The sequence below is a fragment of the Spermophilus citellus genome (assembly GCF_964194105.1).
Source record: "Spermophilus citellus genome assembly, chromosome: 6".
NCBI lineage: Eukaryota > Metazoa > Chordata > Mammalia > Rodentia > Sciuridae > Spermophilus > Spermophilus citellus.
The window spans coordinates 35,977,644-36,004,279 of NC_138187.1; the positions used below are offsets into that span (position 1 = coordinate 35,977,644).

Consider the following 26,636-nt stretch of genomic DNA (forward strand, 5'->3'; position numbering starts at 1 on the left):
AGAGACAGACACAGGCAAACCGCCCCTCCCCTTCCCTCTGTGTACATTGTAAGGTCTTTGCTCTGGCCCCTGCCCCCATTGTAGAATGCCCTGTTCAGAGATGCCACTGAGCTGTCTGAAAGTGAGGATTTCTTATTTGAGATAAAAGCCTGAAGTTTCCACAAGTTATTACAGAGAACAGACCAAGCATATTTTCTTGCTGGGTGGACTCGGGTAAAATTGAGCTCTAAATACCCAGGATTTATGGAATTTGTTGGTAACATTAAAGAGATTTACATATCTGTTATACTCCTGCAGGTTTAATCTGATCCCTACAAAACTCTCAGAATACATCATTTTTCAAGGACAACTTGATTATTTGGGTGAAAATTGGACCTTTATTTGTAGAAGCCTTTAGACTTCTGATGCCAATCGATGTCACTCCTTCTCTGCAGTTCCCTCAGCAGCTCCGGAAAATGTGTCCGCCCAGGCCGTCAGCTCCACCCAGATTTTACTGACATGGGCATCTGTCCCCGAGCAGGACCAGAATGGGCTTATACTAGGTTACAAGGTATGTATCATGGTGACCTTGCTCTCCTCGTGGAGCTGCTGTGAGGTTGCTACCAAACAGACTCCGATTTTCTCACAGATCCTCAGACACTTCCCCTTTCCTGATTTTCCCATTAGCTGTCCTCTGCGCTCATTGCAGTCTGGGAATGAAGCATACGTGCTTATGGAATGCCCAGCCGGTGGAGAAGGAGCTGGAAGTCCAGGAGCTCAGGCGCTGGCTCTGCACAGCACCGGCTGAGGTGCCTTGACAGCTTCTTCACTCCACACCTGTTTCCTCACTTGTAAAATGGGAATGATACTGACAGCTTCCCAGAGGTGGTGTGAGAAGCAAGGGGCTGTTTTATGAAGTGCTCCTGACTTGCTAAGTGCAGATAGACGTGTGTGTTGTTTGTAAATATTGTAAAGGCCCAGGACGGTCCTAGGCAGTGCCACCTGCCTCTGAGACTTGGACCTGTCCCAGCTTCTCTGGGCTCTGTCTTCTTCCATGCATCTACCTGGACCATTGAAAACCTATTTCCTGTTCACCACTGGAGGGTGATGAAAACTGTCTCCTGATTCTGCCCCTCAGCTCAGCACTCCCAAGCAGTGGGATGAGGGTCTCTGGATTTGGCCAGCAAGGCCACACTTCTTTCTCCACTGCTCCACAGATTACGAGCGGTCTCCTTTTTGCCTTTCCGTAATTTAGACACCTGTTCTTTGTTTTCCCCCAGCTGTTATCATGTCACCCCTCTTCCCTGGGTATTTTAATTGCTTCCTTCTGGCCCCGTGATACATGGCAGTGCCAGGCCATGATATAACCAGGCCATGATATATGCTAGTCCTAGGTTCAGGTGACCACAACAGCACACCACATTCCTGGATCCCAGACAAGAATGATTTCCATGCTCTTTTCAAACTCTTCCCTGGAGAGCTTGCCTTTTATGTCCTCTGAGTCACTGATCTCTGGGAAGAGTTTGGAGAGAGAGGATGAGCATGGAGGGAAGACATAGGAACTCTGAAGGAGAAGGAGGGCCCTGGAGGAGCGCATCTCAGGATGGCTTTGATATGGCTCAGGGCTCAGGTTCTTGTGGGGAACAGAAAGTCTACTGGGGCAGGAACCAGTTTCCATGGAGCTATTGGCTCCTTTTGCAGGATGCAGAAGGCCCGTGTTCATAATTGAGTCCTTGTTTTAGTGGGTACGGCTGGCATAGCTGCAGCTGAGTGCTTCAGATCTTGACAATTGTGGCCAGGCAGCCAACCCGCCAAGCTGTGGGCTGAGCGTTAGCTCAAGCGCCCCTTCTGATATTCAGTCACTTCATCATCATCTTCCTCCCCAATGCCGGGGTATAGAACCTGAGTCCACACTCCTCACACAGCTGCACCCAGTTGGCTGGTCCCAGCCTTATGGTTACAAGCCTGCCCTGTGCCCACAGAGACCCTTCCCAACACAGCATGATCACAACTGTCCGCACTTGTATGTTGTTGCTTCAGATTCTGTACCGAGCCAAAGACTTGGATCCTGAACCCAGAAGTCAAACCGTGCGGGGGAACCATACGAGGTCGGCGCTGCTGGCCGGCCTGCGCAAGTTCGTGCTGTACGAGCTCCAGGTGCTGGCGTTCACCCGCATCGGGAACGGGGTCCCCAGCATGCCTCTCATCCTCGAGCGTACCAAGGATGATGGTATGTACAAGGCTGGCACTCTCGCTGGCCTCACCGCCTCCCTGGGTTGCTTTCCCAATCCAAACAATTTGGATTGTGAGTGTTTTTAACATAATTTTCCAACCACTTTTTTTTCTCAGTTGAGGGAAACAAAACAAAATTGTTTTTCAGTCACTGAGCATTTATATGGCCAATTTCAGCCTGGAGTGGATTTTTACAGCCTGATTATGAAGCTATGCAGAATTTCAGTCATAACTCTGCCTTGGGCAGTGCTGGCAAGGGGTGGACCCGGCTGTAAAATGTGAGCTGCTCATCTTGATGGTGCCTATACAAAGCTAGTTACAAATCCACTCTGGGCCAGTGGGTCCCAATGCTTAGGGGACTGCCCAGGTCTCACCATTTGTGTAATGAGACATAATTATAAGTTCCCATGTAGAGAGCGGTACGTTTGATGGCTCCCAGGGTCCCCAGACCCCTGTGTTTCCAGACTGAGTAACAAGCATATCTTGCTGATTTTGTTTTTATAGAAGTCTGAATCATCAGTAAATATGTTTTTCCACTTTGCAGATGTCAAACACTTAAAGGTTAGCTCCCTTACATTTTCATTTTTAAAGAGACTGTAATGAAAGTGTCAGGGGAAAATATTACCCATCTCCCCCAAAACACTCACCCTGGAATCAGAGGCATCTGACAGAATGGAAACAAGTGCAGCTTTTCTTAAGCATCTCACCAAGGTGACTAATGAGCCCCAAATGCACTCTACCTGCAGAGTGGAAACTGTCCCTCCCTTGTTCTCAGAGGGACTACAGCAAGGCTTGGCCTCTGCAGAGAACCGAGCACTGCACGCAGGTCCTCATCCTTCCCCAGCCCAGAGACTCAGGTGGATGGGACCCTGCAGGGAAATGGGAAGTGGACATGGTTTCACTGCAGGCTGTATGAAGCGAGGCTCAGATGAAGTCCCAGGGGCATTTTAGAGACTCCTCAACTCCCTGTCTCCTGCCATCTGCTCTTCCTAAAGGACACATTGGCTAGTCTGGAATGATGTTTCCTCTTCTTTCTCAGTCCTAATAGAAACACGTCTTTCCTCCCTCTCATTTCAACATAATCCAAATGTTCATCTTGGAGGAGGCCAATATCACAATTGCCCTCCTAGCTCGCGTATTTGTGAATTAGTCTGAGTCTGTGAGCTCATGGTCTCCTTAAGGATATTTATTTGCCCAAATATAAGTGTCATAAGACCTATTCAAAATTTTAAATACTGATGCTAGTTTAGTAGCTCGAGGCAGAATTTAGCTGTCCATGGTGGCTGTTGTGGGCCTCCTCGTTCTGTTTCTGTATTGATTGTCACATGCCCATGGCCTCTTACCCGGAATCAATTCATGATTAAGTCCAACAAGAATTTCCCATCCTGGCCACACACTAACTTGTCTATTCATTTAAGCAAATAAATTTTATGAGGGTTATGACCCTATTATTCAGTGGTTCCACAATACACAACTGCTTTTTGAATTATCAGTGCACTGAACCACAGAAAATTATTATATGCATTTGGGCACATCAACTCTTAATTTTCTAGGACAAGGCAGGAGAGGGGTGGCATGCATAAGAGATAAAGCATTGATTGCCAACATGTTGCTTCATCAATAGTTTAACCTCCATTTAGAGTTGGAAGGGATTTCAGGATGCCTTGTCTCACACCCACTCTGTAGATGTCAAACCCAGTAAAGGAGTCTGAGCTCAGATTAGTATCATCTTCTTCCAACTGGCTGCACACTCTGCAGAATTATTATTAGTGGCCAGGGGACTAGTTCTGCAGTATACTAGCTGCATTTGCACCACTCCCTGAATAGTTTATGAGCACTGCTTTCGAAACTTGGAAAACTTGGAAAGCAGATGGGTAGAATTAAAAATGAGGTGTTTTCCCAAAATTGTTAGGGAGCCACACAAAGCCATGTAGATTCCAAAAGTGATTCATCAAAAGCTTCAGCATGTTCCACCATGAGCAGTGTCCCAGAAGTAGTGCACAACTGGCCTCAGATCCTATGTGCATCCACATCCTGTGTTTCTCCCAGCTCCAGGCCCTCCTGTGAGGCTGGTGTTCCCCGAGGTGAGACTCACGGCAGTGCGGATCGTGTGGCAACCCCCAGAGGAACCCAATGGCGTGATTCTGGGTAAGGAGCGGCGGGAAAGAGTGAAATGACAACTAGATTGCTTTCTCCTATTTTTATTAGATAGTTACAAGGGTAAAGACAAACCACTTCGGGAGCAATGTAGAATTTTCTGAACTGAGATGATCATGGACCCTTGACTGTTTCCTGAGCTACGCACTAAAGGTTTTTTGTGGAATGAATTTACATTTTGTTAGCCCAGAATTTCTTCCATTTGCTCAGGATTCACAACAGTGCCATTTGTAATTCATCCTGCGTCCACTCTGGGTTGTTGGCCGTGTTTTTGGAAATGAGTGGCTACTTTTTCACAGACCATGAGGACCTGGGCCTCTATCCCCAGCTCTAGGGCACAGCTCCTCTGCATTGAGGCTGAAAGCCACTGAGATCAAGTGCAGGCCTCAGGTTCCAGGGAATTTGTTCATGTTTAACTTTTCATTCAGGGAAGCAACATTGATGAAAGGCCTTAATTTTTCCTAACTTCCCAAAGGCAGCAAATTATATTTTTAACTATTTACCCTTTATTTACCTTTCTCACTGAGACAAACTAAGGACTCTAGTACCAAACATTGCATGCATAGTGGGAAGCAGGCATGAATAAAACCTGCCCATCCTCCAGATGCCCATGTCCCATCAGGGAGACAATACAAGTGACAGTACCACACAGTAAGTGACCTGAGAGAGATTCGTTGAATGTCCCCATCCCTGGCAAGCCACTCCTTTAGGGTGGGTAAGTGGGCAGAAGGCTACTTTTGAGCTGGATCTTGAGAATGAGTGGATTTGTAGCTCTGGAAGAAGGGAAAGGGGCATCTGCTGACCCAGAACAGAAGCCTGTTGGCAGACAGATTCAAGGGCTGGGCCAGGCCAGGCTGGGGACTGGGGTGAGTGCTCTACTGTGCACTGGAGAGTGTGTGGCAGACTTAAAATGGACATTTAAAGGCAGAGGAGAAAGCACAGAATATCATTCCATACCTAGGTCAGCACACAAATATGACAGTCACCTAATCTTGATGCGGGGAGACCCTCCATTAGGTTAGCTTATGTTCTAGGTGACTTCCAGTAGAATTAGAAATATGAACTTACAGTCACTATTTTTAGCTGGTTTTGATCTTGGGAATCTAAGATTTGGTTTAAAGAAAGTGTTTCACTTCAGTTTTTTTAGATTTTAAAACCCTATACTGAGTGCAGTGGAGAGTCACCCACCAACTTGGGACAGGAAAATTACATGATCAGATTTGTTTTCTAGGTGCCAATTTTGGCTGCCAAGAGAAGGGGCTTGAGAGGGTGGTGTTTATGGAGTACTTGCTTCATTAGGATGGGCCTGGAGTGCTCCTATGTCACGCACACAAGAAGGCAGAGGCCTGTGTTCATCAGACCCTTCTGTGTGGGGCTCCTGCAGCTTCCGGATAGAAATATTGCTATGAGGATAGCATTTCTTTTCTTTTTACTTTCTGAACTGGGAGACCTTTGGAATCCCAGGTCCTGGCTGCCCCATCACAGCTGTAGGAGCTCCTGTTGAAACAAATGTTTCAGGGTTGCTCCTACTGAGAAGGCTGCAGGTGGCCTCTGGGAACTGCACCATAAGCCCAGACCTGCAAAGTAAATACACGGGGTGGAGAGGTTTGCCCACATTCAGGTAAGGCCACACCCAGGTGCAACCTTTTCTGGAACAAACAGGGTTAGCTGTCTGATTACCCAGGAGTGATTCCAGCCCGCTGAAGTGAGATGGAGGAGATTTTTTAGAGCTGAAGAATGTGAACTTCTGATCTGTTGCTTACAGTCCCAGGAGCCTGCAGAACTGTGGGCTCTGAGAAGATGCAGCCCCAGCGACCCACCCAGCCATGGCTGATTCTCTGATCACTTCTGTGTGTGCCCTATAGTGGGACTGCACTGCCAGAATCCACTCTAGTTTAGGGTTGTATGGCAGACTGGGGACTCTAAGCATCTCAACTATGCTCTCTTGCCCTGCGACCTGTGGTCTATTTGATGCTGCAACTTTAAATGGCCCATACAGGTCTTTCTTGCAAACATGGGAGGCTTTGACCTCAACAGGCTCTGAGCCAGGGTGCTGGCCTGCTCCTTACCTGGAGGACCCCTTCTCTGGGGAGCTCTGCTCCTCCTGGAAGACTCAGGGCAGATGTCCTCTTGGTTTGGTATCTGTTGCTATAATTGAATACCATGGACTGAGTAATTTATAAAGATTTATCAGCTTCAGTTCAAAGTGCTTTTATAATCAGAAAAACAAATGTTAAAGACACCCTGAAAAGGAAATAACAAGATTTAAATGCTAGCTGAGAGTCCCATTTGGACAGTGAGACTGGACCTAAAGGACCTGCAGCTTCTTCTGGTCCAACAGAAGATGAAATAATAAATATAATATTAAAACCAGCTCACACAGAACAAAGGTTTCTCCAGATTCTGGAGGCTGGGAGGTCCAAGCTGGAGGGGCCAACTTTGGTGAGGCCTTTCTTGCTGCTGGGGACTCTGCAGAGTCCTGACCCTGCCCAGGGCATTGCATAATGATGGGGACACTTGTGAATGTGCACCTAACTGGCTTTTATGACAACCTCACTCTGCAGAGGAGCCATTAACCCATGAATCCAGGACTCCCTGAACAGATTTGCCCATTGATGACAGCATACCGTCGTCCCCTCTTGAAGGTCCCACCTGCTTCCACCCCTTAATACCTCACAATGGGGATGAAATTTCCACTTGGGTTTTTGTGGGAAAAACTTTCACATTCTCTTCAGACCCTCCCATTCTCTGCCTAGGAGTCCCACCACCTCCCTCGTGTGCATGGCTCTCTAGTAGGCACCTCTCCCTCACCCCCCAGCACCTTGCTCTCCTGGCACAGCCCAAGTCTCGCCGTCCAGATGGTACTCTTGGCTCACTTGCAAGTCTTGTCATTTACTTTTCAGAGTGTCTTTAACATTTGTTTTTCTGATTATAAAAGTACTATTAAATGAAAGGCAGCAATTCACAATTCACATGTATCAGACTCCAAACCTGAAGTCTGATGACACCAGACACGAGGATGTGGAGGAGTAGGACCTCTCGGGTTAGGACTGCACCACCCTCTGAGGGCAAGTGGCCACACCTGGAAGGTGTGTGTCCCTCCCGCTGTCCCAGAGGTCTCCACTTCTCCACAGCACTCCTGAAAGCAATCCCTGCACCTGGGCACAGGGCTACTTGTTGCAGATTGTTTGAAGTAATAAGAAAAGGGAGTAGCCACAATGTGCCACGTATGGCAGGCGTCTAGGGCTGCCTGCCTGTGTTCCCCTTTTGTGGCTGTATGGCAGTTAGCGTCTCAGCTGTGCTCTCTTGCCCGGTGACCTGTGGTCTCTTTGATGTTGCAACTTTAAATGGCCCACACAGGTCTTGCAAACATAGGAGGTCCTGACCTCAACAGGCTCTGAGCCAAGGTTCTGGCCTGTTTCTTACCTGGAGGACCTCCTTCCCTGGGGAGCTCTGCTCCTCTTGGAAGACTTATGGCAGATGTATTTTAAGTGCTGGGTTACCGACAGGCATGATGGGAAAGGCGATGAGTTTTCTGACCTGGAAGCCATACTGAAGTGCAGACCTCAGCCTACAATTTACTGTTTGAGTGAACTTATGCAAGTTGTTTGGCATTCTTATGCCTCAGTTTCCCCATTCCTAGGAGATGAATGACGTTTGGGCCTCCTCATTACTTCTGATGAGTTGCACATAGAGAACTCAGAACAATGCTTGCCACGTAGTCAGTGTTTGTCGTATTTACGGTTTGAATGCTCCTAGCTCAAGCCCCCCTGTGCCCAGGGCTGGCTGGCAGCTCTCTATGTCATGTTAGGCTTGGCCTGTGCAGGTATTTACTTTGTTGACACCAATGACATATTTCATTGCCTTGTTTTCTATCTGGTTGCTGGAGCTAGGGGTTCATTCTAAGGGAAAAAGGAAAGCAATTTGGGTCACAGAATGTCCCTGATGTGTGCTGGGAAGTTTTGATTTTGCTTCGGAATCTCTGGGAAGTCACTGAAAATCACAAAGTCCAGGTAAGAAGAGGACCCCAACTGTGAAAAGAGAGGTGCTAAATCAGGTAGCGCTGGGTCCACCTGTACTGCAGAAGGCACCCCATTTGAGCGTCCCTTGCTGTAATGGCATTTGGCTGCAATGGATGTTGTCTGCGTTACACCTCACCTGTGTGTTCCTACAGCCAGTGCACCAAATTATAGATGTTGTCGGCAAGATGGCAAAACAATTCCCAGAGATTCCGGCTGGGGGTCATGGGGGAGGAAGGAATCTGTCTCTTTTTTTTTTTTTTCTGCACAGTCCTGACATGGTACACTCCGGCACCCTTTCCACATAGGAATCTGTCTCTTTGCATGACTCACTTTATGTCCAGAAAACGAATCAATGCCTCTGCTCTGGCAGCGCAGCCTTCCGAGTGTGTAAACACCTCTGCAGCTCCCACTTTTGTAATCTATATCAAAACATGTTCTTGCATTTCCAAAAGAGATTAACAGCAGGAAACACCAGCAAGCACCTGGAGGGAAAAACACTTGCTTATTTGAGTAAATATTTTACTATGGAGAGTTTTTAGCATTTTGGACCATCCTTGGGGGGATGTGCAGAGCTTCCTGAGTATAACCATCCCTCCTCACTTGCCAGACATGGACTCTTTAATGCTCTTAAGCTAGAGGAAATGCACATGCTCTTCAGATCCTTGAGCCCACCCTACCCAACACTCCAGATTCTGCCTCTGCCTCCACGCCCATCAGAAGGCCTCCTGCCCACCCAGGGCCTAACAATTACCTTGAGCTTTTTACAAGGGTGCACAAGAACTCTGCTGAGAATTAGGAACCCATTTGAATATGATCCATGTTTGCAGACTCCTCCTTTGGACTCCCTGAGGCATTTGTGTGCCCCGAGCCTCAAGTGGGCAAACGGGAAGACCAACAGCCAACGGGCATCTGTTGGGCCCATGAGCTGCCTACGGCCATTTGGCCACTTGTAGCTTCTCTGCCCTCTTCCTGGAGGTTGGTGGGGGTGTCTCTGCCTCCCAGTGCTACTGAGGTCAGCAGCACTGTGCCCTGCTGGTGGCCTTGCTCTGCTGACCTGAGCATTAGGGTGACTCAAACTGATGCCTTTTCTTTGCTGAGTGACAGCACAACCCATGAAATGCTTGCAGTACCCCAGATGTCTGGATGGAGCCCAGAATGGTTGTGCAGCTCCCTGGCAGCAGGCTTCAAGGAACTGAGGCCCATGGGGCTTGCAGTCTGTGGCCTTATCTTCCTGGAGTCTCCTCTCTGTGTCTCTGGTTCTAGAACACATCTCACACTCACACTCACCTCTTTTTCTAGGTGCACAGTGCCCCCTCTGTCTTCCAGGTGGATTTAGAAACCCTCACAAGCCACTAGCTGGGTGTTTTAATCTTCATTTTGGATCGATGCTCCTCGTGCTTGGCCTTGCTTCTTTTGAATACCTGTATTATCATAATACCCCCATAACCTTAACAACAGGCTTCTCTCAGGCCGCACTTGGCCCTCCTATTGATTCAGTGTATTCATTCTTTCCTAACGCACACCACGGCCTTCTGACCTTGCCTTGCTGAAATTCAGCGCGCTAATGTTTCTGATCTGGCTCTGGCCATAATTACATAACCAACCTCGTCCACGTAAATGCTCTTATCTCTAATACCATCTATTATTTTCTCTAAAAACGCTAGGACTATTACACGACTGCCTTTTTTTTTTTCCACATACGCCCAGGAAAAACCCTTCTATTGTCCAGCGAGTGAGCCTTTTAAACGTGTCAGGGTAAGATATAAGTATGAATCTTTATGTTTAACAGACCATGATGTGGGAACTAAAAATGATAACATCTTTATTTAAGAGGATATAATAGGAAAGTGCAAATATAACCAGAGGCTGAGGAATCTCCTCCCAGTGGCTCAGTGTGGGACCTGGATCAGCGAGAGAAAATAATAACCCAGATTTGCTGCAATTAGGAACAAATGACATTGTGTTTGCAATTTACATGCATTACCTACTGAGTCTTTATAGCCACTGTACCAGTTAGATGTCATCCTCTCTGTGCTCCAGCACCAGAAACTAGAAATTTCTGAAGAGACAAGGGTGGCAAAGACCCCCTTCCTACCCAGCTGTTGGCAACATGTGATGAAGGCCCATTCAAGGCAACACAGACACCTCTCTATAATCCTAGAGGGTTGGTCTGGGACCCCACAGATACCAAACTCCATCAATTCTCAAGTCCCCACTGTAAACTAGTGGGTGTAGTCCTTCTGTGTACTTTAAATCACCTCCAGATGACTTATAATACCTAATTCCGAATGAATGCTTTGTAAATCGTGACTAGACTGCATTATTTAGGAGATAATGACAAAGGGAAAAGTCTGTACATGTTTAGTACAGATGGAATTATTTTCTGAATGTTTTTGATCCTCAGCTGGTTGAATCTAAGAACGTGCAACCACAGCTACAGAGGGTTGACTATATTAAACAGTCATTAAAACTCCCATTTCTGAAGGGAAAAGCATGCCTTTGATGTTTTACAGAAATCTCAGAATGAAAAGGCCATATTTAGAGTAAAACTTCAGTTGTTTTCAAAAATTCGTGGAAAGATGATCATCCAAAAAAGAAAAAAAATTCCAAGTAAGTAGTAGAAGTAAGTAGTAGTTGTGTCTGAGTATAAGGTAACCTTATTGTAGATCCATGTCCGCCAGCCCCAGATGCCCAGTGTCTACAACCTGCAACCCTGCCTCTGACTGCTGAAGCCTCTGAGCTCTGAGGATTGGGTCAGACATTTAGGGGTCCTCCCCCATCCCACCCTGCAGTCCTGAGCCAGTGACCACTGGGAACTGGTCGATAAATACTTTACCCTGTTGTACATCGCTAAATCCTTCTCTCCCATTCCTGTGATCTGAGGTCACAGGTTACCCTGGGAAGGATGGAAAGTTAGGGTGGAGCCTTTGATGGGAAGGAGGTTCTGGCTTGGCAAGGAGAGACTAGTTTCCACTTAATCCCCCAATTCTGTGATTCACAAAGATTAGCCTTTGAACACAATCTTCAATTCATCGAAGGATTAGTACCTCTAGCAACAGAAGAATCTAAGTAGAGATAAACTGTGATAAAATAATGAAGATTAAACTATGACAAAAGCACATCTGTACTCATGTCCTGGTCCTAAAAATAAATAATACCTCATTAATTCAAACTTCTTAGTTGAAAGGCAATTTGGGTTTTAGAGAGGAGAGTTGATCACACACAACTCCGCAAAATGCAAAATAACAGAAAGGGAGCTAACACCCACTGGCCGTGTGAGGGGTACACTGGCAGGTGGGGGCAGACCTGGGAAGCCACGGGGTGATTGACAGTGGGAGGTATGGCAGGGCCAGGCCTTTGCAATGGGCAGGAGCCCGAAGAGCCAGCAGCACCAGGTCAGTTCCACTTCTCTGTCTTAGGAAAATGCAGGCTTTTGCACACTGAGGAGAAATTTGCTCAGTTAGACCTGGGCAGAACCAGCAAGGTGATCCTTCCCTGGTCTTCAGTGTGCAGGGCAGAGGAAATAGACCACAGATGTACAGCACTCACCTGTTGTTGTTACAGACTTAATTTGTGCTTCTCTAGGAATGATTTATCTCTATCCCCAGGAACAACATTCAAGTACCTGAATTCATACTAGTCAGGGGTTTGGTTTCATTTTTGTTCTTATTGTTTGCTTGTTTTTGATGGTGATACTGGGGATAGAACCCGGGGCACTTTATCCCAGAGCTGTATCCATAGCCTTTTTTGTTTTTTTCTCAAGACAAACTCTGTCTTCTAAGTTGCTGAGGCTGGCCTTGATCTTATGATCCTTCTGCCTCAGTCTCCCAAGTGACTAGAATTACAGATGTGCCCACCATGCCCAGCCTGCATAATATTCTTGATGATTCTAAAACACATGATCTTATTGGTCATGTTATGTCTGCCAGTGTAGACTTCTTGCTTGGTTGTAAAATTTTTTTTTATTTATTGCAAAATACTTTTCTTTGGTTTCCTTAATGTATGCATGGGACAATGACATTGGGTCTTGGTCAGTTGCTTCTTTTATCAGCCACAGCCTGATTGTGCTCGAATGGTCAGGTAGAAGTTCCTCATTTTGCTAACTGACACGTGGTCCATGATGAGGCCTGCTTAGGCCCCTGAGATCCTGTACACACCTCACTTCCCTAGGGCAGAGGCTAGCCATTTCCTCCAGCTTTGATCCCTCCCATGTGCCTCTTAAACCTCTGCTGAGAGCCATCATCACTGTGCACCCGCAACCCCTGATTGCAAAACAGAAGTGCAAATTCTCCAAATCTCAGCACCTTGAGAATAATCATGTGATTCTGAAAGCCAGAGGTGGACATATTGAGGAGGTCAGTGTAACGCGAGAACACTGGTTTATATCTCTCAGGCAGTAGGTGACTCTCAAAAGATACTTTACCAGATAATAGAGATATAAATGCATTTAAATGTATAAAGGCAAATATGAGGAAAAAGGAAAGCAGTAATATACTGAACCAAAATTGTGTGACAGAAAAGATAGAGGTAGAAAGAAGGGGAACAAGGCTAATTTCATCATCATTCATGGTGACGAGTTATCAGATGCTGTCTCAAGAAGCCAACGACTGAGGAGATGGCATAACCTGTAAATCTGAGGGTAAGAACTGGAAGAACCAAAAATAAATGATAAACCATCCAAAAGGATGAGAAGGAAAAACCCACATCCATCCAAGCAAATGACAAGTATAGAGATGCTAATGAGAGAAGCCACGCACAGGACTGGATGACTGATGTGCTCTCATGTGCAGGAAAGAATGAGGCTGTCGTCCTAAGCGCTCTGCTCTCGTATTCTTAGATTATCACCAGAAAAACACCCAAGAAACCAGCAATGCTTGCATGGAAGAGAGGCTCAGGGAGGTACAGAGGGCAGGCACCACAGAAATGCTTTTCACTATTTTCTTTGAGTTTTACACAATCTTTGAGCCATGTGAATATAAAGTAATTTAAAAAGTAATAATAACACATTATAACATTTTAATGCCTTTTTAAAAAGGCAACTTAAGCCTGGAAGTTTTCAAAAATGCATATTGATTCCATAACCAGATATGCTGCTTCCTGCCAGATGACCTAGAATCAGGCACTTGGAAGCAGGAAGCTGTTGGAAACTACGTACTTCCGGGGGAGGACCCACTTACAGTTACCTGTTGTGCATCTCCTCAGGGCTGAGCATGAGCAGATGTAGCTGACTCAAGGAGGAAGAGGTCCAAGGTCCGAGAGTGGGGGCTTTGCTACTATATTATAGCTGAAGTGAGGGAAGCTAAGCACTTGTCCCAGCTCCTTTGGGGTCAGGCCAGGAGCTTGAGCATGTCTTGCATACCTGCTTGGTGTCCCCATGCTGCCTCTGATGGGTAGTCACTGTTGTGACCTGGAGCTGCAAGGCCTATGGCTTCTGCAGAACTGTGTTAGCATTGGTGCCTGGCAGGACCAGGGACCCTCATAGAAAAACAACCCCGTGAGCATCATGAGATGCCACCAGAACACCTTGAGCAAAGGGACAGCTACTGATCTGTGACCACATCAAAGCCAAGAATGGCTGTACAAGGAGGCTATGTCTGTTGTAGGTTATGTAACCCCAGAAGCCCTGTGAGTGTTTCCTGTTGTCCCCCCATACAGCTCAATAGACTGAGGGTCAGAGGGGGTGACACTGTTACATGAGTGACAGTAGGAAACATGCAGAACCTGAGTCTCAGCCTGCAGAATACCTGCACTTCTTGTGAAGCACTGTTGCTATTGGAAAATATCCTCATCCAGTGCTACAGGGAGCATGGTCTAGATCAGCAGGGCCCTTGAGGGCCTGTCCCCTTGCTGAGAGATGGGCATGGGTTCTTTTTAAGGAAGGGTGAGACAGACCCGAGCTCCAGTTCTCAGTGACCTTGAGCAAACCCCATAACCTCTCATGTACCATTGCCTCCTCACCAGCTACCCTCTAAGGCTGCTGTAAGGCTGGGGGTGTGGGAGGGGCTTTGGGAGCCCAGCAGGGGCCCTGCATGTGGCCTGCTCAGCCACAGCAGCTGTCTCCCTCATTTTCAGGATGCTGACTGCCCACAAGTCTCTGAAGGCCTGAGACTGGCTCCACAAGCTTCAGGGTCCTCACCCCATGACTAAGCATGATTAAGGAGGAAGGAGTGGCCTGCCAGCTTTCCCTGGGCTGCCAGTCCATTGTCTTCAAATGGGATGGGAAGGGGAAGGCATCGGGCAGAACACCCGTGTCAGAGTTTTGGGCACCGCCAGGAAATCCCCAGGACACCTGTTCCCCATGTCAGGGAGGAGAGTCCTAGTCCATGAGGCAGGGTCGCCACACAGCAATTCAGGGTCCCACAGATACCTGGGCTCTAGGTGGCATCATTATGGATAAGGCAAAGTTTGCTGACCCCCCAGTCTGTGTGATGATGACACGGACACTAATGTGACAGGCAAAGGCTAGAGCTAAGTCAGGGTCCCCACTCAGTCTGACCTCCACATTCTCATTCTCCTGACCTCCATACGGCCAGCCGGGCCAGACACCTTACACAGTCAGAGAAACAGCAATGTGCAGAGCTGGGGAGGTGCCAGCTAGCGCGGTCACCCTGGCCTCAAGGACCAGCAAGCAGGAAGAACAAAGGCAGAGGAGGCACTGCGTCCAGCACAGAGGCTGGGGACATGCACACTGTGTGCCATGAGCCCGCCTGTCAGGAGGCAAGGCCTGCCGCACCCTGCAGTGCTGCCCGCCCACAGACGGCCCATGCCAGTCAAGCAACCAAGGACCCATTCAGTTCTGCTGGCTTGATATGCCCCTCTGTGCCCCCCTTGTTTACCATGAACCATGGGCTGTCATTAGTTTTCTGGACACCCAGCACCCCATCTGCTCTGTTTTTAATCAGCATGGGGGCACAGTGGCTGGACCACACGCTGAGAGCCCAGAGGAGGCAGTGCCCAGACCCAGGCTGGGTCTGGGTTGCCCTGTTGGAGAGGTTTGATCGTTAATGATGTCTGATCAACCGTGAACCCTTAATAATCAAGGAACATGGAGAGATGGCCAGAGCTGGCCCAGCCCTCCCTCAAATGATTAAAAATCACAGAAGGAGAATTAAAGTGGCGCCACCCATCTCGGCACCAGGGGAGTGGGTGAGGAAATCTGGGCTGCTGAGCAAACCACGAGGGTTACAGGTGGCGGGAAGATAAGAGGAAGGGGAAATGTAATAGGTGAGACCAGCATAATCTTGCCCACTGCAGGTTGTGCTGTGTTGGCAAATGAGAAAGAAGCTGCCAAGGGCAGGCACTGCCCTCTTTTGCCAGAGCAGGGGAAGGACTCCATCATGGGAGGGGCACAGAGGGCAAAAGAAAGCCACAGGCAGGGTATGCTCCACCTTCCTGTCAAGAACAACCTGGGGTCCTGGCTCCTGTGGCACTCTCCCCGTGTGCCAGCATCCTCAGGAAAGATGAAACTGTTTTCCCACCTTGTTCTGGTGAGGGATGAAGAGTAAAACAAGCTTCATGGGGGGATCGCACTCAGAGGCCACTCCATTGGTCACTGTAGGTGTCATGTCCCTTTCAATGCACACCTCGACCACCTCCAGAAACCAGGAAGGAACAAATGTCTGCATTTGGGTTTTCAATCCAGAAGCAATTACAGGTGGTGGGAGGGCGGGTTTCCGAGCATATGCACAAAGGGCTGGCTGAGCTCTCTCCTTCCCTCCCCACACCTCACCTTCAGGATACCAGATCGCCTACCGCCTGGCCAGCAGCAGCCCCCACACATTCACCACCGTGGAGGTTGGTGCCACAGTGCGGCAGTTCACGGCCACCGAGCTGGCCCCAGAGTCCGCCTACATCTTCAGGTTGTCTGCCAAGACGAGGCAGGGATGGGGGGAGCCACTGGAGGCCACAGTCATCACCACAGAGAAGAGAGGTAAGCCCTTCCGGCCTGATCTCACCTCACCCTCTGGAGGAGATGGCCTTGGGCTCTGCACTCCAAGCCCACAGCAGCTCAGAAACAGGACAGCCTGATTTCTCCCTGCTTCCCAAGCTCATAGCCTGGTCCTGCCACCTCTCTCTGAGCCCACCTTGGCCCAAGTCCTCCTCTGCCTGAGTCCTTCCCTCCCCAGGCCTTAGGAACCACCTAGTCCCCTAGGCTCCTGTGTGTGGCACTTGGTGTTCCCTTGGCTGACTTGTTCCTGATCTGTCTTTGTGACTCGACTCTTCCCAGGGGCCCCCAGGCAGCACCTGTGGGATGCTCTTGACTTCCAGGGTGCTAGTCCTCACACTTGGTCCACTCTACACTACCAGTCTGACTTCACTGAGGCAGAGCTCAAAACAGATGGGCAGTTGGCCCCTGTGAGCTAGCACACGTTGGGTGCCATTTACCCCCAACCCTGTGACCAGGGCAGGGAAGGCTGGTTTCCCCCTCCTGCAGCTGAGCTCTCCCAGTGGCCCCGAAGCTCCCAGGGAAGGCCAAACCCATCTTCCTCTGGGAGTCCCAGTGAATCACTGAGCAGCAGGCCTGTTTCCCAGTGACGGAGACAGTGGTGACATTTCCCTTAGGGTGCGGTAGCACTCAATAATGCACATCCGCTATGCCACCAGTGCGGCTGTCTGTTGGCGTTGTTGATAGAAGGATAGGCGCCTTCAAGTCACCGAGAGGCCAGAACTTCTGAGTGTGCAGCAGATGGAGGGGAAAGGCCAGTCACAGTCAGTGCCCCTTTAAAGGACCACCTTCAGTTCCTTTTGCTGCCACCCCTGGTTATCAGGGGAAAGTTTTGTCTGAAGTTGGGGGAAAATAATCAATGACTCTCCCAAAGCAAACCTCTCCACCTTTTCCTGGTGCACGTGTTTTCACCCACATTTTTTCAAATGGGCCGACTGTGCTCCTCCCATGAGCCTGGCCTGGGAGCAAGTGCTTCTCCAAAATGCCCCTCACCTCCCCACACCTCCAGCAGCCAGTGCTCTTTCCATGTCCTTTAGTGGAGGATGAGGCTGAGGCTCAGAGAGGTGAAGCGACCTGCCAAACCTGGGCTGGGAAGATTCCCAGGAACTGGAGCTGCATCCTGGTCCTTAGGGTCCTTGTTACTGGGGAGAGTGGTCATGGCCTGGGGTGGCAGCTGAGGCCCTGGCTCTTGTGCCTAGTGGCCTTTGATCCATGCCGTCTTCCTATGGGTAACACCATTTAGGAGGACTCAGCTCTCAAGCAGAGGGTAGCATGGCAGCTGGCCAAAGGCAGGCATGGCTCAACTCCAGAGTCGAGTAGAAATACTCACACAAACATCCTCCTGTGGGTGGACCCTCATGGCCTGGTCCACACTGGCCTGCTGCTAAGGGCATGGGGGCCACTGCTCCCCACCCTGCACCCCGCTTCCTCCCAGCCACCTGCTTCTCCAGCCCAGAGAGTTTAGATTTTTCTGCCCGGCCCTCAGTTGGTAGCTCAGGATGACGGAGCCCAGAGGGCAGTATGTCCAGAGGGGGACCTCGGAAGCAGGGGGGAGCCCGGCTATTACTCGGGCCAGGAGAAGTCAGGCAGCCAAAGTGTGTGCCTAAGGATCGGACTGCTGATGAAGTTAGATCGAAGCGTTTCTCACGGACCCATCACTGCAGGGCCGACAATCAATTGCTGCTTTATTACACGCCACACATTTTAATCAGAATCAATAATCTTCATGATAAACAATTAAACAATTATTCCTCCCTCTGTGGAGTTCTCTATTGAAATCGATGGGACATGAGGCCAGGGTGACAGGAAAGTGATGCCTGGGCTGGACCCATGCACCCTGCACCCCCTACCTCAGTCTCATCACCGCAGACATGGTAGCTCAGAGGTGGTCTTGCCCTGCACCTGCTCCCTGCCCCTCAGAAGAACCAAGAAGATGCCGCTAATGAGTTAGACTCTGGTTGACTGCAAGGAAAAGAAAGTCCACGCTTAGGAGTGTGCTGAGCCCAAACTCCGAGGGACTGAATGAGGCAGGAGATGTCTTAGCCCCTACAAAGCCAGCTGTCTTTCACACACCTGCTCTTGATGGTGGGAGGGTGGGGGCCCATATGGTGTTCACCTCTGCCCACCTCTGGCTGGCTCTGCTGTGGGAGCCAGCAGGAGTCTCCAGTCAGCTCCAAGCTGAGCATGTCCAAAATCAGCTGTAAGACAACCTCCTCACCCCAGCCATGGAGACAAGCCTTTCGGTGCCTGATGCACCGAGTCTAAGCAGGCAGCAGGAAACAGTAGAGAGCACCCTCTCACCCATCCCTGGTCTGTCCTCCTTTGGTTGCAGAGCGGCCAGCACCCCCCAGAGAGCTCCTGGTGCCCCAGGCGGAAGTGACAGCCCGCAGCCTCCGGCTCCAGTGGGTCCCAGGCAGTGATGGGGCCTCCCCCATCCGGTACTTCACTGTGCAAGTTCGAGAGCTGCCCAGGGGAGAGTGGCAGACCTACTCCTCGTCCATCAGCCATGAGGCCACAGCCTGTGCCGTTGAAAGGTACTATGGGAACCAGGACTTTCCCCAAGCAGCCTGGGCCTTGCCCTGTGGGTCTCTGCCCTGGCCTCCTCCTGCCTACAGAGTGGAAGGCTGTGTGGCTTCTGAGTCCCAGTTCCTCCAGAAGGCAGTGCTGGGGAAAGGAGAGCACGGAGAAGGGGTGAGCAGGGGGTGGGCAGTGGGGTGTGAGGGCCCCAGGGAATAATCTAGGAACTGTCCTCCTGTTCGGACCCTGACCCAAGGTCTGCTTGTGTGGGGCTCAGGACTGCCTTTTCACCCCCCTTTACTATGGAGGAAACAGGCTGAGAGGCTAAGTAAACTGTCAGGCCTTAGCCTTGGAGGAGGCCCCAGGCCTCCAGCATCCTCACCACTTCAGGGTCCGGGGAGAGCGGTATTAGGCACATAGGAAACTCCTGACACCTGGCTTCTCACAAGCCCCCTGCTGGGGGGGCTACTAAGGGCGTGAGGAAGGGGCTCCTGTGATGAGACCACCATCTCAGGTCTGGAGGCCTTGCCTGCACCCAGGGGAGGGGCGAGACTGTAGCACTCTATGGGGAAGTTTTGCACACATTAGCTCGTTGAACCCCACTGGCCCAGTGAGGGAGGTGGTCCCGTTCTGCAGATGGAAACTCGGGAGAGCCCTTGCTGTCCAAGAGCCTCCATCTAGCTGGCAGGAGGGCAAGTAGGGCCTCCCATGGTGCCCAGCACAGCCCTGCACTGCCCCACCTGAGCCACAGTAGGTCAGAGGTGGAGCCCCCGGGCACCTACATCCTCAGAGACCCCAGGATACACTTTGGAATGAGGGCAGGTGGGAGTGTGGCTCCATCACTGCCTCTTAGGTGTGACAATGGGGTGATCTAAAGTAAAGAGAAATGCCCCTCAGGGACAAGTGACAGAGGTGGAGGTGACACATGGGAGGGGTGGTCACAGCACATTATAAGAGGAGGGATTGTTATATAGAATGTGGGGGTTCAGACCTGGCTTCTGCCACTTGCTATTGGGTCATCTTGCACAGGTGATTTGACTGACCTCAGACATCTCCTCACCACCAGTCTTTTAAGTCATGGAATAGCCTGAAATAAGGACCGCATGACACCCAGGGCACCAGGTGCTGGCGCAGTGGTAGCCAGAGGTGGGCTGATATGGCCGTTGTCACCCACACTGTACCCCTTGGAGGCACTGACCCTGAAAGCTGATCAGAGGCTGTGAGCATCCCCTCCCCTGAGGGAGTGAGGACCAACTCTCTGCAGTGGCTCTCAGGCTTGGGCTCACTCTGGAGCTGGCGATCAGGGCAGGTCACAGGCCGAGGGGAGGCCCTGCCTCAGCAGAGCTGCACCCAGAGCTGCACCCACGCATTGCCAGACGTTCCCCCAGATGCCTGAAGCAGCAATAGTGCTGCACCTCCTGCTGTGCTGTGTCCTGTACAAACACACTTAGGATAAACTTTAATGGTAAGCCATTGATGACAAAAACTCATAGTAAAATAGAACAATATAACAATGGACTGTGATAAAAGTTACTTAAAACTTAGGGACTTGCTTATTTCTGGAATTTTCCATTTAATATTTTCTGATCTCAGACAGTCATGAGCAACTGAAAATGAGGAGAGCAAAATCTTGAGTGAGGGGGTGACTAAGAGTACAGCGCTGTCACCGGCAACACCACGCCCATAGGCCATTCACTGCTCCCGGCAGCCCTGTGGAGGTGCAGGTCGGAGTGTTTAGAATTCTACTTCACAAGTGAGAAGCTTGAGGCGGGATGTCTTAGGTGATGGGTGTGCAGTGCCTTGGCTGAGCCCTTGGCTCCTCTGTGGCTCTGCCTTTCTGTGGGCCTGTAGTTCAAGTCTTTGTGGACTGCTGAGGGCCATGCTGAGGGCCATTGCCAAGTAGGAATGACGCATCAAAATTTCCTTGCTAGCATACCCCATGTTAAATGGATTTCGCTGTTGACATTGCATGTAAGGTGACCTTGCTCAAGGACCAAGGCGGATCCGGGTTTAGAGCTGATCAGGTTTGAGGAAGTATCCCGGTCCTTGGGTTTAGGGCGTTCCCGGTTTAAGACAATAGGGGTTTTAGGGAAGTTGAAGGTTGAAGATTATTGCTGCCGGGATTAGGGTGTTCCTGCTGCTTGTTCCCATTGAGTTCTCGTGAGATTCAAATAGGATATTGGAAAAAAAAAAAAAGCCTCGTGGAGTAGGTGAATTGGGCGGCAGCAGAACTGGGATTGCCCCAGAACGTGTGCGTAGAGGCCGGTGTGAGTTCGGGAATAAAGAATTGCTGTTTGAATCTACAAGGTGTGTGGTGGTTCGTGATTCTGTGCCCAGCCAAGACATTGGCAGTGGACACTTTGTCTCCTGGCAGCTGATTTATGAGGTCTCATGATATAAAGAAAAAGAAGTTCAGCACCAGTTCTCAGCCATCTGTCTCCCTGCGTAGCCTCGTGGCCTGGGAAAAGTTCATCCCCGGATATTTTCCACGCTCCCTCTCGTCACCTGTGAAAGGCAGGGCTGAAGGTCGATCCTGTGGTTCTTTGGGCTGAGTCCCCAACTGGCCTCATTATTGACCGCCAGCAAACTGGCAGCAAAAAATAGGCAATCCTGAATGGCCAGACTTCTCCCAGGCTTCTGCCAGCACCCAGTCACCCATGGAGCAACCGCAGTGGAGCTTGGGAGGTGTAGCTCCTAGTGCTCCAGAAGGGAGCCCTTCTCAGCACAGGTGTCACCTCTAGAATTCTCCTGTCATGCCTCTGGGGTTCAGGTGAGTGTGGCCAGGTGTGCCCAGCCTTACTTAATAAACCACGCTCAATTGCCCTGGGTGCTGAGCTTAATTAGCAGCACCCATGGATATGAATAACTTCACCACTCTGTGAAACCATCTGAAACAAAGGGAAAAAAAAAATTCAGCACTTTTTTTCTGGAACCTTCTGAGATCACCCAGATAATTGTGTGCTTAGTTTGGTCAAGAAAAGCAGAGGTTCATGTTTCAGGACAGGCAGTTTCATTTGGTACAGAGGACACTTTTATCAATTTCCTAACAGGCCAGAACTAGGACAAATACCTCCTCCACTTGTCAATAGAAAACACATCACGGGCAGAATCCCAAGGAAGCAATATTTTGTACACTGCTGTGGTATGATCGCCCTTCCTGCTTAATAATCCTGACAGCTCCATTTGACCTTTACCTGTCTAGTGAAACCTGCTTAAAAAAAAATTACTTAGTGCTTAGCTGTCAAGACCTGTGACTGTGCCTGGATCTAGTTCCAGAGCACCAGGGAGAAGGTCACCTGAGACCTGTGTGGACATCGTGAGCTCCTAGACAATGGTCAGGATTGTCAGACATCTGAGCCTGGCACAGATGTGCAGCAGAGAAAGGGGGCCATATGGACTTCAGGATGGACAGTGACCATGGACCCTGGGGGCTATGCATGGGTGAGCGGTAGACTCTGGCTTTCTGAGCTCTCTGCTGCAACAGGTGCCATGAACCCATAGAGAAAACATGAGGGCCAGAAGGGATTTCTCACATCAAACAGCAGGGACTCAGAGCCAACATGCTGACCCTAAATCCATCAGGGTCTTTATTTCTTCTTCTACATAGTCTTCAAAAATACTGACTTTTAAAAATCAGGTAAATTGAGCCAAAGATTTTATGCATGGGTTGGATATTTTTTGTTCTCTGTGATGCAAATAATGAGTTCTTATTAGTTTTGATGCCTTTAAGATAAATGAATAAAAGGACATAGCTTTTTTAATGCCCAGAACTCATACAGTTTATACTGTAACCAAAACAATTGAAATATATAGGAACTCCTTTTGTTGATAAGACCCTAAAAATAGCTCTGAGGGAAGAACACTGAACTCTAAGCCATGCCCCACGCCCCACGCAAAGCATTCTGGCTCTGGAGGTGACATTCCTGTGTGTGATTAATAGTTGGAGCCAGCACCAGCACACACTTATTTCCTCAGTGTAATTGTTCGGGGGCTTGGGGAGCAGGGTTCTGAAGCAAATTTGGATAGCCAGGGTCCTGTATTATCTACTGTGTTCATTTTCTGGGTGTTAGAGGTGGTTAGAAGCAAGAGTTTAGGTAACAGATGTCATCTCTACAATGTACTTAAATCTATTAGGTTTCTGAGGTTGGATAGTGGAGATTTGGAAGGGGAGGCATGTGGAATATGCAAATGGCCAGGGGAAGCAGCCTCCTGCATCAAAGGGTTTCCTGAAAGAAAGCAAGAGGACTCAGAGGAAAGCCTTCAGGAAGACCAGAGAGAGAAAGCCACCTTTGTTAATTGCCTACCATATGCCAAGATCCACTAGACTCCATGAGGGGGGTTGATTATGAAATTTAATTTCTGCAACATCCCTGAGAAGTGTCAATACCATCCTCTCCATTTTAATAGATGGAAAAAGTGACAGCCATAGAAGCTAAATGACTTGCCCCAGTTTGTAGTGGCAGAGCCAAAATGGAAATTCTGCTTGCCAACTCCAAAGCAGAGGCTTGAATTGGCCTGAGAGAGAGAGAGAGAGAGAGAGAGAGAGAGAGAGAGAGAGAGAGCACGCACGGAATTTGGGGGAATCAGAAGAGATGAATGGGAGAGTTCCAGAGCCATTTGTTCCTTTGCTTCTGTCTCAAGTAGTCACTGAAGTCCTGGTCCCCACAGCATAGAGTTTGACTTGGGCTTGAGGTAGGCTGGAGGTGCCAGGGCCAGGAAGTGGACCAGCAGTCCAGAGGAGAAGCTCTGCAGAGGGGTGGAGGGGACTGGGGTCAGTGTGCACAGGATCCTGCTCAGTCAACCCTGAGCCAGAGAACCTGGCTTTGAGGTGCAGCATCCCTGGAGCTGATGGAGAAGGGCTGTCACATGTCTCATCTGGACAGTGGGTGCCATTCCCTTGTGCAGGCACGTGTGTGAGCCCTGCGGCTCCCCGAGGCAGCTCATTATGTTTGTTGAATGAGGCGAGCCTGGCAGAACCTGAGCCTGCTGCTGGACCGTGTCCTCTCTCCTTGCACCCAGCCCTGTGAATCTCAGAGCTGGACAAGATTCATCACTGTGTGGCATTCTGTGCCCACAGAGGTTATAGACCCAAGTGGGATTATGGGGAGAGAGTCTTCAAGAAGCATTCAGTGTGGCCCCAAACCCCTAAATCATTAGTGAACAGTGAAGTCCTGCACTACACGCTGCTAAATATAAGGCCGAGTCTTTTCTGAAGCTCCTTCCACACACTGGACACGTGTTAGTTTCTACCCATGTCCTCTGCTCCTGGCACTGTCCTCTTTTGTTCTTTCCTTCAGTAAAGGACAACTGTGCACCTGGTGTGGCAGGCACCATTTCTGGTGCTGGAGCTACTGCAGGAAAGGAAGTGGACAAGGTCCTTCCTCCTGGATGTTGCCTCTTGTAATGTCATCAAGGAAAGAGAGATTGGAATAAAGGAGATGAGGGAAATAAACAAGGTCTGAGGACAGCTGGCAGGACATGCACGTTAGCTATTTAAGCTGATCCTAAAGGGTGACATTGTAACAGTGAATGTTAAGCGAGTGCTTACACTGTGCTAGACTCTCCTAAGACCTCACCTGAATTTAGTCATCTTGTCACACTTGTGATATGAGCATTATTACCCACCCAGATAAGGAAGTGGGGCAACGTGGCCTATCCACGGTGACTGGGAACCAAGCTAAGCACTTTGACTTCAGAGTCCACGTGCCAAAGGGCCATCTGGAACACCTCCTGTGTCAGGAGGAGAAGCTCCTGGCATTGCATATGTGGGCAGCTAAGGTGGGTGAGGCTGGGCCCTCACAGGGCAAAGCCCATCATCATCACTGACACAGTCACAACTGGGAGGCTAGGAGCAAGTGGAAGTCCTTTGTTTATTTGAACTCAACCAAGGCTTTCCCTAGAATCCTGCAGCAGAGACCGCCATAGCTGTGGGACTTTGAAAGTATCTCCATTAAGGCTCTCTGGAGTCCTGAGGCTTCTGGTCCCTGCTCTTCCCAGCTGCAGGAGCTGAGTGCAGAGCGGCCACGCCAGGCCAGGGGGGATCAGCCAGGAAGAGTTGGTTGCTGGGGGCTTGAGGTGGAGCATCCCTGGAGCTGATGGAGAAGGGCTGTAATCCATCTCAAGCACGAGTGTTATGGAAGCAGGGGAACTGGAAAGGTTTCTGTTCATAGTTTCCAGAAATGGTTATCGGTTTCCTACAAAGCAGGACCCTTTCTCTAAACAAGTATTTTCCACCCCGAGTGCACAAACCAGGCATCAGTGGGGTGGCTGCTGCTACTGTTGGGCGATAGGGCTCTACACTCACAGGGTCCTTAGTCTCAGGGGTTCCAAAGCTTGGCTGCAAAACCCCCAGGCTATAGGTTGTCTCTAGAGGGGGTGGTGAAGGGGGAGGACTGGCTTTCAGGTGAGGAGAACTTGGGCTTAGACTGGCAGTCAGGGGGACCTAGAGTTGGCTTGGGATTGAGGACAGGGATTTAAGGGTCCTGATCACCCTCAAGTCTTTTGGCCTGGAACACAGAGGATGGTGCAGCTGTGGCTTGATGCAGAGCTGCTGCTGGGGGGAGGGAGACGATGTGGCCTCCCTGCCTGCCCATGCAGAAGTGAAGGGCAACCAGGAAGAGCCGATCGGCCTGACACTGAGCCAGCCAGGGCATTTGTCACTGACTAACTCCGTGACATGAAGAAGGGACATCATCTGTGTAGTCTGAAGTCTCAGCTTAGGTTTGGCATGGGGCTTGGCCTGTGAGCCCCAACAGCCATCATGGCTCGGTGGCTGGGAGGGGAAGAAAGGAGGAAAACCAAGGAGGAAAGGCTTTAGGGCTTGTGTGCTCCACTGAAACCCGGGAGGCAGGTTGCCAAGGAAAATATAGGTTTTATTCAAAGCTTTGAGCAAGATAGAGAACTTTCAGTCTCAAAGCTCCTTCTTCAGAGAACTCAGGGGGTAGAAAGCTTTTATGAGAGGAAGAGGTGTAAAAGGCAGGAATTTCACAGGCTTCTCTCTTCCAAGACATTGGCCTTGAGTCTCTGTTGCCTCCTTATCACATCAAAGGGCACCTGACCTCCTGGGCCAGCATCTGCATCTTCTTTCCAGATAAACATGCTACTTTTTGATGGAGGAGAGGAAAGGCATTGCAGAGGGACTTCTTTAGAAACCGGGTTTAGAAACCCAGAGAAAGGGAGGAAGGGATGTTAAAGATGGGGAATAGATTAGGGAAAGGTTGGGTGGGGAGGAGGAAGTCACTCTAAGAAAAAACATCTTTTCAAGGATATACTTTAAAGAAATGCTTCCCCTATTGCTGTTATGGAAGGAAGGAAAGAAGGGAGGGCGGGCTGGGAGCAGGCACAGCTAGGCCTGAAGTGTGAGCACTAAGCAGAGCATTAGCGCCCTAACATCTTCATCAGGGATCTGGGACATTCTTCACAGGGACAGTTGACATGGACATTGTATTATGTGACATAGGAATGTTGCTTCAAGACAAGCCCCTATTCCAATCCTGGCTGTGCCATTTACCAGTCCTCTGGCAGTGGGCAAGTGAATTGGCCTGACTGGCCTGTTTTCTCAGCCTGGAAATGGGCATAGCGATGACTCCTGCCCATCAAGCCACCGTGCAGGCCAAATGGGGTGATGCTTACCAAGTGCCTGGTCCCAGGCAGGTTCAGCAAATGGGAGGGAGAGGTTGGTGGCCCTCCCAGCTGGGCAGAGTTCGACCTGGGCTGACCCCTGAGGTTGGGCCAGGGAAGACTACGCGCAGGAGCACTAGGAGCAGAGGGGTACATCAGGCAGA

General features: G+C 49.7%; 1 protein-coding gene across 2 annotated transcripts in view; it reads left to right on the forward strand.

Moving 5' to 3' along the window:
* Positions 1-26,636, forward strand: part of SDK1 (sidekick cell adhesion molecule 1) — a 901,672-nt gene that overhangs the window by 790,022 nt on the left and 85,014 nt on the right. For both annotated transcript variants that reach the window (XM_081298615.1, XM_081298616.1), the window contains exons 26-30: positions 435-550; positions 2,020-2,209; positions 4,261-4,359; positions 16,126-16,320; positions 18,668-18,869. In XM_081298615.1, coding sequence (XP_081154741.1) covers positions 435-550; positions 2,020-2,209; positions 4,261-4,359; positions 16,126-16,320; positions 18,668-18,869 — 802 coding nt within the window. The remainder of the gene's footprint in view (positions 1-434; positions 551-2,019; positions 2,210-4,260; positions 4,360-16,125; positions 16,321-18,667; positions 18,870-26,636) is intronic.